Raw genomic sequence first — 12,541 nt, 5'->3', positions numbered from 1 at the left:
CTATAAGAAAATCACAAGGAATAAAGCAACAGGCCCACAGGTCTATGACACCCTTAAGATTCAGTGCTCACATTCTTCGGACGGGCAAGTGAAGTTCAGCCTGAACTTCTGAACTCCTGAAATGAAGCAAACAAGCCTGTTGTGATTAACTTTTGATTAATAAGTATATTGTTTAGGGGCAAGTGGGCATGTAGCAAATGTGTTACTAGTAATAGATGTGCTGGTAAGGCTTGTCAGATCAATAACAAAGGTGGAATATTATGCTTGGTAGTCCATGGGTGAAGTACATTAGTCAAGGGGACAGGCGTATATTGGAAATATTAGTCAAAGGGACAGGTATAGTGCTGTGAAAAAGTATTTGCCCCCTATTGGATTTTCTGTGTGGTTGCATATTTTTGTCACTGAATGTTATCAGACCTTGAACCAAACCTAATATTAGGGAAAAGGGAACCTGAGTGAACAAATAACACATAATTTTGATATTTATTTATTAAAGAAAGTTAAGCAACACCCAATGCCCCCCTGTGAAAAAGTAATTGCTCCCTTAATTGCAGCAAAGCATCCCCAAACCATGATACTGCCACCACCATGCTTGACCATTGGTATGAGGTTCTTCATGTGGAATGCAGTGTTTGGTTTTCACCAGACATAATGGGGCCCATGTCACCCAAAACATTCCATCTTTGACTCATCTGTCCATAGAATATTGTTTGCCAAAAAAGCACCTGGATGATTCTCAAGAGTTCTGGAACAACGTTTTATGGACAGATGTGTCAAAGATGGAACTTTTTGGGCAACAATGTTCTATGGACAGATGTGTCAAAGATGGAACGTTTTGTCAAGCATGTGGTGGCAGTGTCATGGTTTGGGGATGCTTTTCTGCATCAGGACCTGGATGACTTGCCATAATTGAAGGAACCATGAATCCTGCTCTGTATCAGAGAATTCTACAGGAGAATGTCAGGCCACCCATCTGTCAGCTGAAGCTGAAGCACAGCTGGATCATGCAGCAAGAGAATGATCTGAAACACACAAGCAAGTCTACATCAGAATGGCTGAGGAACAAGAAATTTACAATTTTGGAATGACCGAGTCAAAGTCCAGACCAGAATCCCATTGAGATGTTGTAGCAGGACCTGAAAGGCACAGTTCATACTCAAAAACCCAAAAATGTCATTGAGTTAAAGCAGTTCTGCATGGAAGAGTGGGCCGAAATTCCACCACAGTGCTGTGAGAGACTGATCAAGAACGGCAGGAAGCATTTGGTTGCAGTCATTGCTGTTAAAGGTGATGTAACCAGGTTTTGAGTCTAAGGGGGCAATTACTTTTTCACACAGGGGCATTGGGTGTTGCTTAACTTTCTTAAGTAAATGAAATAAGTATCAAAATTTAGTGTTATTTGTTCACTTAGATTCCCTTTTCCCTAATATTAGGTTTGGTTCAAGGTCTGATAACATTCAGTGCCAAAAATATGCAACCACGCAGAAAATCAGATAGGGGACAAATACTTTTTCATGGCACTGTATTCATTAGTCAAGGAGCTATGTGCTCATTTCAATAATATTTGATTGGCTAGAAAATAATATACACAGTGTAACTTCCATGTAATGCTTATGTGTAGCCCCTTGATTGGGAAATGCTAATTCCTTTGGAACTGTATAAAAGATCCATGCAGACAGTGCCATGTTGTAGTCCTCGCCACTTGCTCTGGTGAGGATGGCCATGTGTACACTCATTTTCAATAAAGGCCTACCTTTTTGCTGCAAGTCTGTGTCTTCAATTTCCTCAAGGACCCCCGGTCCATAGGACCTCAAAATTCCCCGTCAACAGTATACAATTCTTCAAAGTACTGCATAGAATCTGACACCAGAAACAGCCAGGACTATGGCACTTTCCAATGAAGGTTCAGGGTGCAATCTGGCACTGAAAATGCTCTGGTTAAGAGGGTTTATGATTTGGCAGAAGTCCCACTATGCCAGTGGAGTACAAGATGTGCCACTGCCATGGAAAAGGACAATGGCAGAACACCCCAAGCACATATGTGGGTCTGCTGGCACCAGAGTTTCCTTCCTGTTCCAAAACCCTGGGCTTAATGGTCTCCCTTGGACATGGACAACACAATAGATCGGGAAGCTAGTTGTGCTGTGTGGCAAATGGCTTCCCCAACGGCATGTGTACTGTAACCTCCTGCCCTTATGTGCCACTTTCTGCAGCTGTAGCAATATGTGCATTTGGCTCCCCACGCCGTGCTACACTCCCACCAAGCCATTGGTGGTGGTGGGAGAAGTATGTATGGTTTCCAGTTCAAGGGTGGCACATTTCCTTGGCAAGTCATTTGACACTCATGAGCTGTGAGCTCCTTGCCCACTTTCTCCCCCTGCCTCCCCCTCTGTTATCCTGGCCCTTCCTGCCAATATCGATGCAGGTTGTGTGTAAAATATTTTTCCCTGAGATACTGAACTCGTGCCCCTGGGAGCAAGTAAGTGTACATTTGTCAATGTGTCCGTGCAATTGTACTGACCATCCTATTTTCTATGACTACCAGGAAAGGGGGAAAAATGCCCATGTGGATGTGAACCAGGGATCCTGGGAGTGTTTTTGTGTCTGCTTCGCAGACTACCAACCACAAAACTGGGAAAGCACCACCAGCAGGCAAAAAATCAGGGAAAGCTCCAGGTGCTTGAAATGAAATTTATTCCAGGCAGTTCTGCTGGAAATGCATTGGGACACCATAGTGACGTCATAAAGAATTTGTTTTTAAAAGTGCCAGGCCAGGAAAGACTTTCATTATTCATTTTCAAACCTGGAGTTTTTTCCTCCCCGCCTCTCTCTCTCTCGCCTTTGGAAACTATACCACAGAGGCCCTGTGCATGGTGCTACTGATGGTTTTATGGCTTTATTCCGGGGAGAGGGCAGTGAGAGTGAGGAGAGATAAAATGTTTTGTCCCCCGTGTAGATTTGCCACCACTCACCATATGCTCAGAGGCATATGTTACCAAATTCTTCCAAGCTACACAGGAAGTGGATTGGACTGTGAAAGACCAACCCAAATGGTGTTTGCATTTTGACCAATTTGTAGGACAGTCCAATATCTCAGAGAGGAGTTCAGATCTCCTGCTCCCCTGGTGCATTCACTATAGCTGCCCAATTTCCCTGCTTTTTAAAGTTTGATAGAAATAGCTGTGGGCTATAGGTACATTCTTAAACCGCAAGGTTTTTTGCCAGTTAGTGAATTAGCATATAGGATTTCTCTGTCAGTTACTTTAATGTATTGCTGTGCCTCCAGAATGTGAAATAAAACAAAAATCTATATTTGGTGCAGTGCCAAAACATTTTACATCTTCTTTTTAAAGGTGTTAAATTTCTGTTTGCCTATGCACACCCTGACAGCACCTTTTCTGGCACAGAGGAACAAGGATGCCACTCCTTGCTGCCTTTATTCACTTTTCTGTCTAAACTTGGCTGCTCTTATCTCCAATTGGGAAAAGAAATAGCAGGAAAAATCTGCCAGTGTTAGAAGTTACCTTGTGTGTTTCTCGTTCAGCCAACATTATGGGCTTATGAAGTTATTCTCAGTGGAGCTTCCAGGATTTCTCCAGAAGCCTGTTTGAGCCTGAGCCTACATTTCAGAACCAATGCAAAACTTATTTTTTGTTTAGGCATATTTAGGACAGTGATAAGGAAAAGTCTGGGTTTGTTGCCTTTATTTTCAGTTAAGTGTATACTTGTTTTATTGGGAGATTTTATAGTTTGTTTTTACATTGGTTTTAGTATTTGGAGCAGTAGTTAAAAGTCCAAAAAAACAGACAAATATAGATGAGAATGCAACACCTAAGACAAAAGGGTGAGTATAAGTTAGTATTTTTGGAAGGCAGGATTAGAAAGAAGAATGTTGGGATGTTAAACTCTTCCATTTAAAAGAACTAAAAATACATCAGCTCAGTTCTACCAAAGGCATGTCAGATTTGGATCAACTTTAGCACATTCCAACAGCGTAATAATCAGTGGTGGAGGAACTACTTATAATGACCAAAAATACCCCCACCTTGTATTTGGTAACATGTACTGGGCCTAGATGCAAAATCCATGAAAATTCTTTTCAAGTGTTCTTCATGAGGGATGTCCTGCATTTGGCATCGTTCCACTGGTGCCACAACTTTTGAGAGGCAGAAAAGAGGTGAGAATAAGTAATAAGCAGGGTACAGGGGAGACATGAAGGCAACACTGGAAATGACTTTATTTTGATTGCCTCTCACAATTAGTTACGGCAACAGTTTATGGTATCCATTTTTGTGATGTGCCTCAGTCTAACGTATAGCTGAACTAATCCAGCTGACATAATTAGGCACATATAAAGCTGACCTGGCCTTGTCCTGATCCAACAGCTGGTTTTCTAGCAGAATGTATATGGTGAGCTGTACCCAAACTGGAGATATCTGCTAAATCTATTGTATGTTATCTTAAGCAAGGTATGTTCAGGCATTCACCTGAACCCACAAAAGCCAACATGGAGACAGGGTCAGGGTGAGCACATAATCCCTACCCCCAACGTCGTCATGCACATCTCTCTCTCTCTCTCTCTCTCTCTCTCTCTCTCTCTCTCTCTCTCTCACTCACACGCACGCACGCACGCACGCACGCACACACACACACACACACACACACACACCCTTGCTGATTAGTCACCAACCTGCATGGTACTTTTACCCGTGTTTGTCTGAATGCAAATACAATGCTCCATGCAGTTGGGGGCCCTGTTTTATCAGGGTCCCAAATCACACAAAGGATTCTACTTGCATTCAAACAAAAGTGAATATAAGCCCTATTTAGATCTTCCCCATGCAACACTGAGAAGGGTGGGGACTGAGTGGGGGTGGTGGAGGGAAATTCCCATGAGGCTGTTAGGGGCAGGCCTTGGGTACATGCCCCTGCCCCCAGCCACACATTGTCATGTGCTCAGGCAAATGTCTGAACATCCTTTTATCCATGTTGGTTAATCAAGATGCTTTCTACATCTTTCTGGTGAAATCTACTTTATGGTTTGTTCCACGTTTTACAAACGTCTTACTGTCATTTATACCATATTGCCACATACATCATAAGCACTGGATCACAGAGCTGACCTCAATGTTTTTGAAATTTCCAACAAATACTTTTGTTTTAAGTCTGTCACTCCTCTGAAAATAAAACCTTTGCTTCTCTGAAGCTTTGGAGGCTACCCCTGAACTTAAAGTTTACTTTGCAGAAGCAGGTATGGGTGTTTAGAAGCCACATTATAATTAAAGTATTGACACCCCAAAATGTACATGAGCAGGCCAAAGTTCTTCTCGCCACAATGGATTGTTTCAGATTTTTTTAACAAACTGATACTACTTTTCCTACTTGTAGGAGACATAGTACTGCTTTGTGTATAATTGTTTCCAAACTACAGCAAATGTGCATTTTCACATAATGATTCTAAATAGCCATTGTGGTTCTTCGGAAACAGACTTCACTTCTACTGGATACAATCTGAAATACTTTCTGTGTGAAAAATGCTATTTCAAATATATAAACAAGCTAATCCATCTACAATAGTTGCACAAGGTTGCAAATGGCGCTTTAAACAGCACGTGCCTTTCATAAGCCTATGGGCTTAACATGTTCATGCTATTTCCCTTTTGGTTTGCCATTTTTAAACTCTCAGTATGCAACACACAAGGGCATAAAAGGAACACTAGTGGTATATCCAAGGTAAATTTTCAAGTTATTGGCCTCAGTCCAACACACAGCTAAGCACAGCTAAACCCACTGGCATCACCTCTGTTGAGCTGTGCACGTTGTGTCAGACAAAACTCAAGAAGCCTGTGTCTTTCTTATGACTTTTCCTAAAGCTTCACAACATCTTTAAAAAGTTTCCCTACACTTGGAAGGTTTATGCATTTTTAATTTCCATGCACTGTCTATCACTGCAGTTTCCCTTGTTATCAGTACTTTGGGGGGGGAAACACAACTGGGTCATGGTAAGACAGAGTAACATGTTAGCTCTGGAGAGATGCAGCTATCTGTTGGGAGATACATTATAATATATACTGTTCAACCAAGTCATCATAGTTGTTTCATTTCACCAATTTATTATTTCATCAAATCATCAAATGGCTTCAAATGAAACAGCCATAAAATTCAGCCAACGTACAAGCAGACAGAACTCCAGTTGAAATTATCATCTTGGCTACAGTAATATGAACCCAGTTTGGACAATTGTTCAAGGCTTCATAATCCATGGTTTATAAAGTTGTAAGAATTAGGGCCAAACACTCTTCCCCTTACTTCTCCTCTCCCCCCTCCTGTTGTGTGATGGCTTCGGTGCAAAGATCATGGCTTGTATTAAGCCAGAGTTCCTTGTAACATCCAACCCTGGAGATACTGGCTTAACAAACCAGGAAATTAAACCAGGATCATACCCTGGCTTATTTTACTAGTTTGTTAACTGGCATTATGCCGGAATTCCTTGGGTCAGCTGTAATAGGGAGCATTGGCTTAATGCAAGCCAGGATCTTTGTACCAAAGTTAGCACAAAATGAGAGCGGCGAAAGGGAGGAGCACTCATCACAGACACTCCTTCATGATTTCATAAACCATAGTTTCTTGAAGCCTTGAATGACTGTCTGACTGGGCCAGAGGGAAATGTCACCCACTGAGTCTTTTTGTTTGTATGGAAGCTGAAATAAGTAGAGGGCACTTTGGGTGAAATCTTCCGATCACATGCTCCAGAACAGTTTCACTGACTATAAGACTAGTCTGGAGCAGTCTGAGAATGTTCATCTATAAAAGATGTAAGAATGTGCCCAAATTAAAAACTGTATGTGCAGTGTTTGGAGAGGATATTCAGTGAATCATTTTGCACTACATGCACCCAAGGAAAAAATGTTTACCTGGAATGGCCACGGTTAACCTTTTTTCCTTGCTGAGACGGTGCCCATGGAAGAATTCATTCATGGAAGGGGGGCCCCTCAGAAGAAAAGATTCTGTGGAGGAGTGATCAGGGGGGGTTCTTAATAAAGGCAGTAGGTGGGTCCCTGAAGTCCTGGGATGGCTCTGATCACAAGGGGAAGGTGAGAATAGTCTTGCAGGAGATCCAAGAAAAAATACATACGAAAACAAGAGAGTTTTTTACTTTAATTACTGAGCAATGGCCCCTTGAATGACAATATCACATTTTTTTCTCCCACCTCCCATCAAAGCAAACCAACATTTTTCTACCACCCCCTACTGCCACCCCACAAGAAAACATATTTCTCACACAGGGTAGCCTTGTTTGTGCACTTTAGAAAGAGAAACAGAAAGCTGCTCAACATGACCAATCAAGCTGGGCATAGATCACCCACCATGTATAGTGGCCCAGCCATGGGTTCAATAAAATCTGGGTTTTCTCTCTGCTTGAGACTCATCTTAGATGTTGCCAAGAATCTGGGAAGCCATGATACATGGTGATGTGTGGCTTGGTAGGTCACACATTGTGCAGACTGAAGACAGGCTATCTGTTTCCTTCTGCTCTAATCCTGATTCCTCAAATTTTCAATTATTATTTAGTATTTAGATCCATCCATATTTTCTTGTATCACTTATGGGATTTGCATTTAACATTTACACTGAAAGTCTCCAAGCCGGTGAAATCTTGTTTAGATTCTACTCTTCAAATTTGTTCCCACAAAGTGGTGGGACATTTGCCTACCATTTTCTACATGGTCTCCCTCCCCCTGTTGGTAGAACAGCTACAGGACTATATGAGACTCTGCAAACCACTAGCGTTTGCTTCTGGTTTTGAATAAAAGTCATTTGCTTTTGCTCATTGTAACACAGGTGTTGAAAACCACATTGGAGCAAACACACTCCTACTCACATTTCAATATTGAAGAGAAAAAGCAAAGTTTATCAGCACCATAGTTTATTAGAGAATTAATTACCTTTGGATGTGGATGTGCTTCTTAGACATGGTCCTTCTTCCCACCGACACCCACACCCAAAGCTACTAGAGTTATATTTTTGTTATATTTCAAGCAGATACATTCAACACACACAGAATATGCTGAAATGCTGACAATATAAGTATGACCATATCCAAAGGAAGAAAAATATTTTGGGCAGGTGAGCTTAACAGCCAGGCTTCACATTTTGGAAAGCCATTACTTCACATTCCCAGCCCCTCATTGTCCCCAACCAAAATACAGAAATTATTTGCAATTCAGTGGATGACCTTAATTCAAGTCAGGCCACTGCACTGTACTATAAAGATGACTGCATGCATACCTTTTCCTCTGAGTGCCACTGCTGACCAGTATGTTTGGTTGCTGTGGGCCCTGACTATGCAGGAGGAAAGTGTCTATGGTTGGCACGGTGGCTGATGCCTCCTCACTTACTTTAGGGCTGCCGATCTTGCTCTTTCCAAGTTTGCCTTTGCTCCGCCGGAACTGCTCATGATCAAATTCTAAGTCTTCTAGACGTTGGGTGAGGGCGAGCTTTTGCTGGATAGCCATCCGCAGCAAAGAGTTTAAGGTCTTCTTCTCATCCTCTGCAGCTGCCAATTGCCTCTGCATCTCATCCAACTGGGTGACATACTCATCGCACCTGGGGGAAACACAGAAAGAGGAACGTGAGTGAGTGAGAGAGAGAGAGAGAGAGAGAGAGAGAGAGAGAGAGAGAGAGAGAGAGAGAGAGAGAGAGAGAGAGAGAGAGAGAGAGAGAGAGAGAGAGAGAGAGAGAGAGAGAGAGAGAGAGAGAGAGAGAGAGAGAGAGAGAGAGAGAGAGAGAGAGAGAGAGTGAGTGAGTGAGTGAGTGAGTGAGTGAGTGAGTGAGTGAGTGAGTGAGTGAGTGAGTGAGTGAGTGAGTGAGTGAGTGAGAGAGAGAGAGAGAGAGAGAGAGAGAGAGAGAGAGAGAGAGAGAGAGAGAGGTGTCTTTTGGTCAGCCACTTTTTTCCTCCACACAATCCTTCACGAAAGTCTCACATGAAGAAATGTCTGCACAGACCAGCTATAAATGAAGAGAGCAGTCCCCAACAGTACCGATTCCTCTGATCATGGCAGTAGGAAAAAGTATTTATGAAGTAACTGATGGTATTGCCAGAGGCCACTGACTACATCTACGTGCAGCCTAGGTCAACGTAATGCTTTTCTGTGGAAGAAAAAGATGGTAATCTGCCTGAGTGAACTGTCATAAGCCATTTCTAATCTGGACCTAGTCTGAATTCTTCTCAATTCAGTAAGAGAAAATAACAGAAAACAACAAAACCTTAGGACACAAATCTGCAAGGTTAAAAATGGTTAGCCAACCAGAAGACTCCAAGAAGCCAAATGAACAAACCAACTTGTAAGAAAGACTTTTAAGAAAAATATATCTACTTAAGGGAGATGAGGGAAGAGGCAGCATGAAACTCTAGTGCAATTTATTTATCTAAAGCTTTTACATAGCACCCTACAACGTAGGATGGAACACTTTGCTTCCCCATGTAAGATGTTCAGGAAAATTGTTTCCTCAGTTTCCCATCTCTCACTTGCTCTGAGACTGATCTATTCTGCTACTAACATGTAACAGAAGTATAGTTTCCAAATCATGTGAAGTATTGGTTCCCCTCTATTTGGCACTGGTTAGGCCTCATCTTGAGTACTGAGTCCAGTTCTGGGCACCACACTTTAAAAGGATGCAGACATACTGAAATGGGTTAAGAGGAGGGCAACAAGGATGATCAGGAGACTAGAAACAAAGTCCTATGAAGAGAGACTGAAAGTACTGGGCATGTTTAGCCTGGAGAACAGAAGATTGAGGGGAGATATTATAGCACTGTACAAGTACTTGAAAGGTTGCCACACAGAGGAGGGCCAGGATCTCTTCTCAATCGTTCCAGAGTGCAGGACATGGAATAATGGGCTCAAGTTACAGATTGTAACTGAACATCAGGAAAAACTTCGTAACTGTTAGAGTGGTATGACAATGAAACCAATTACCTAGAGAGGTGGTGGGCTCTCCAACATTGGAGGCATTCAAGAGGCAGCTGGACAGCCACCTATCGGGTATGCTTTAATTTGGATTCCTGCATTGAGCAGGGGGTTGGACTCGATGGCCTTATAGGCCCCTTCCAACTCTATGATCCTCTGATTCTCTCTGGTCTGCTGGCAAGGTGGGAGGTGTGAAAGGACTTGCTTAAGGCAATTAATGTAATGTAATGTATATTTTAATATAAAGTAAAAATGGACATGACCCAATGACATTTTAAATAGAAATATTCTAAACAGAGCCAAGACATTATGTCATACTATTAGTCAATGATTGGAGTGGAACAGATTTAATTATACTAAAAGTAGAGCCAGTTTGCTTACAGGAACTTTCATTACATTACATGCCAAGCACTCAGAAAGTCACATTGTTCTGCTCTTAAGTAGGCTCTGATGCTATCACTTATCAAGAGGTCAAACTCTTTTGTTCCAAGGTTAATTTCTTAATATAAAATAACCACTTCTTTATATATTAAGCACTACACAGACTGTGTGTACAAAGAATTGGAAATCACCAATGAGATCCAATAAGAAAGAATAATTAGTAAGATTTGAGAATTGCTTAATTTGATAAAGTATCAGCTCAACAGAAATCCAGCAGTAAAAACAGTAAAGTTTTAGAGAATTAGAAATATTTTATTATTTATATGACTAATACCTCTCCATACTCATGTACGCCATGCCCCGTCTATAATGAGCTTCCGCCGGACCCTGAAGACCTGGCTTTTTAGGCAGGCTTTTGGAACGGGTTAGTTTTTACTGTTTTTTAAAAATTTTAACTGTTTTATGTACTGTTTTATCTTGTACGTCGCCCAGAGTGGCTGGACATCCAGCCAGATGGGCGACTAACAAATTTAATAATAAATAAATAAAATAAAAATCAGTGTTGCCTCTTTAACTTTAAAGTACTTTTAAGTATGCCTTTACCTCTTAGGATATTACTGCTTCATAAGCCTGTTTCCTCCTTTTTAAGATTATGTTTAAAATATGTGTCTTCTCTCTTTTCCTTTAAAAGTAATTAAAATACACTATAAAAATATCTGGCAAGGGGCTTTGAATTTAGCTCCCAATGATTGAAAATGTCATATCCCAGCTTAAATGAACCTATGCAAGAGAGAAGCCATGATGAAGCAAAAGACTATGTGTTTGTCGTATGGCCTCCTTTCCCAAGAGAAAGTGTCTCCAAAAGAGAGAGATTGTTGGAATCTACCAAGGCTGAGGTGTGCTGTTTTATTGCTTTATTGGCACCTAACTGTAACTGTTTTGAGCACAGATGTCTTAACAAGGATTTGCCTTTCATCACAATTGATAAGGGAGTGGGATTGTTGTACAGACTGAGGGTGAAATGACCTGTGCAATGGGGCTGGGAATAAGACATACCTTAAAGATGAAGTGCTAGACTTGGGCTGCAATCCTAACCCCACTTAACTCATTTAATTTAAGAGCTTAAATGAAGAAAAACAGATCCACGTGTATAAACGAATAGTTACCGGGGATTCAGGTGGTCCTCTCTGACAGGAGATCTATCAATAGGGAATAGCTGGGGGTTAGGGAACTCCCTACATTTTAGGAATTAGGTCAGTCAGGTGTCTAATATAAAAGCAGGCTTCCGTTCAAAAGCAGGCAAGGAACTGCAACAAAACAATGCATACACGAGGGAAGTGGGATCATGCCCATTGGCCCCATCCTGATCTCAACACATTGATCCAATGCTTTGAAGAGTCTTTGTGTGTACAAGCTGTGTTCCTCCAGATGTTGGCCTACAATTCCCATCTTTCATGACCATCGACTTTGCTGGCTAGGGCTGATGGAAGTTGGATTCCAACAATTTCTGGAAAACCACAGCTTCTCCAGCCTTGATGTAGGAGTTCAGGCTCTGTCCATACAATTTTCAGGGTGCTATTTACAGTGTAATTGGGCAGAACTGGATTTAGCCTGCAAACAGGCCTACAGCTAGAGAAGCCACTCTTAAAGTAAAGCAGGTGATAACTAAGGTAAGGCAGGTGATAACTAAGTGGTCAGGAAGTGCTATAGACAAGTCAAACAGCACATGCTTTGCATGCCAAATTTCCTTGGTTCTATGGCAAATATTCCCACTTCAAACTTAGCTGGACGGGGGCATGGCTTGCCTGCAAGTAGAATGGCAGCTTAATTCTAAGTCTCTGTGAGTTACAGGGCAAAAGCGACCAAAGGTGGTGAGTTTATTAAGCTAAAAGTAGATATAAATTCAAGAATTCTATAGGTTATGCAGCAGAGCACCCATGGAAACAGAGCAAAAATTGCTACGCTCAGTGATGTTTGCAATATTAATGAACGCAATTCTAAGCTGTCAAGCGAAGAATCTGACATTGACATGGTGCATGGTGCGGGGGAATGTTAAAACAGGGAAGGTAGTGAAATTGATTAATTTGTCAGAGGAGGAAAGGGACTCTGATGAGTATATATTCAAAATCAGAAAGGCATGGGCTGCAGACTGGGCTTCTGCACTTCAGTCAATTGAAGCTAAATCAAAG

The 12,541-nt window shown here is 41.7% G+C and overlaps 1 protein-coding gene across 9 annotated transcripts in view; it reads right to left on the bottom strand.

Moving 5' to 3' along the window:
• BICD1 (BICD cargo adaptor 1) overlaps positions 1-12,541 on the bottom strand; it is a 274,507-nt gene that overhangs the window by 29,385 nt on the left and 232,581 nt on the right. For 3 of the 9 annotated variants that reach the window (XM_061638725.1, XM_061638718.1, XM_061638717.1), the window contains exons 8-10: positions 8,290-8,607; positions 6,915-7,105; positions 4,046-4,156 (exon numbers count right to left, since the gene is read on the bottom strand). In XM_061638725.1, the coding sequence (XP_061494709.1) occupies positions 4,046-4,156; positions 6,915-7,105; positions 8,290-8,607 (620 nt within the window). Of the gene's footprint in view, positions 1-3,728; positions 4,157-6,914; positions 7,106-8,289; positions 8,608-12,541 lie in introns of those variants that run through there. The other 6 variants (XM_061638716.1, XM_061638720.1, XM_061638721.1 and 3 more) reach the window with 4 other exon arrangements.

This window comes from Rhineura floridana, chromosome 8 (assembly GCF_030035675.1).
Source record: "Rhineura floridana isolate rRhiFlo1 chromosome 8, rRhiFlo1.hap2, whole genome shotgun sequence".
In the NCBI taxonomy this organism is placed as follows: domain Eukaryota; kingdom Metazoa; phylum Chordata; class Lepidosauria; order Squamata; family Rhineuridae; genus Rhineura; species Rhineura floridana.
This window is presented reverse-complemented; position numbering and strand designations above follow the sequence as displayed.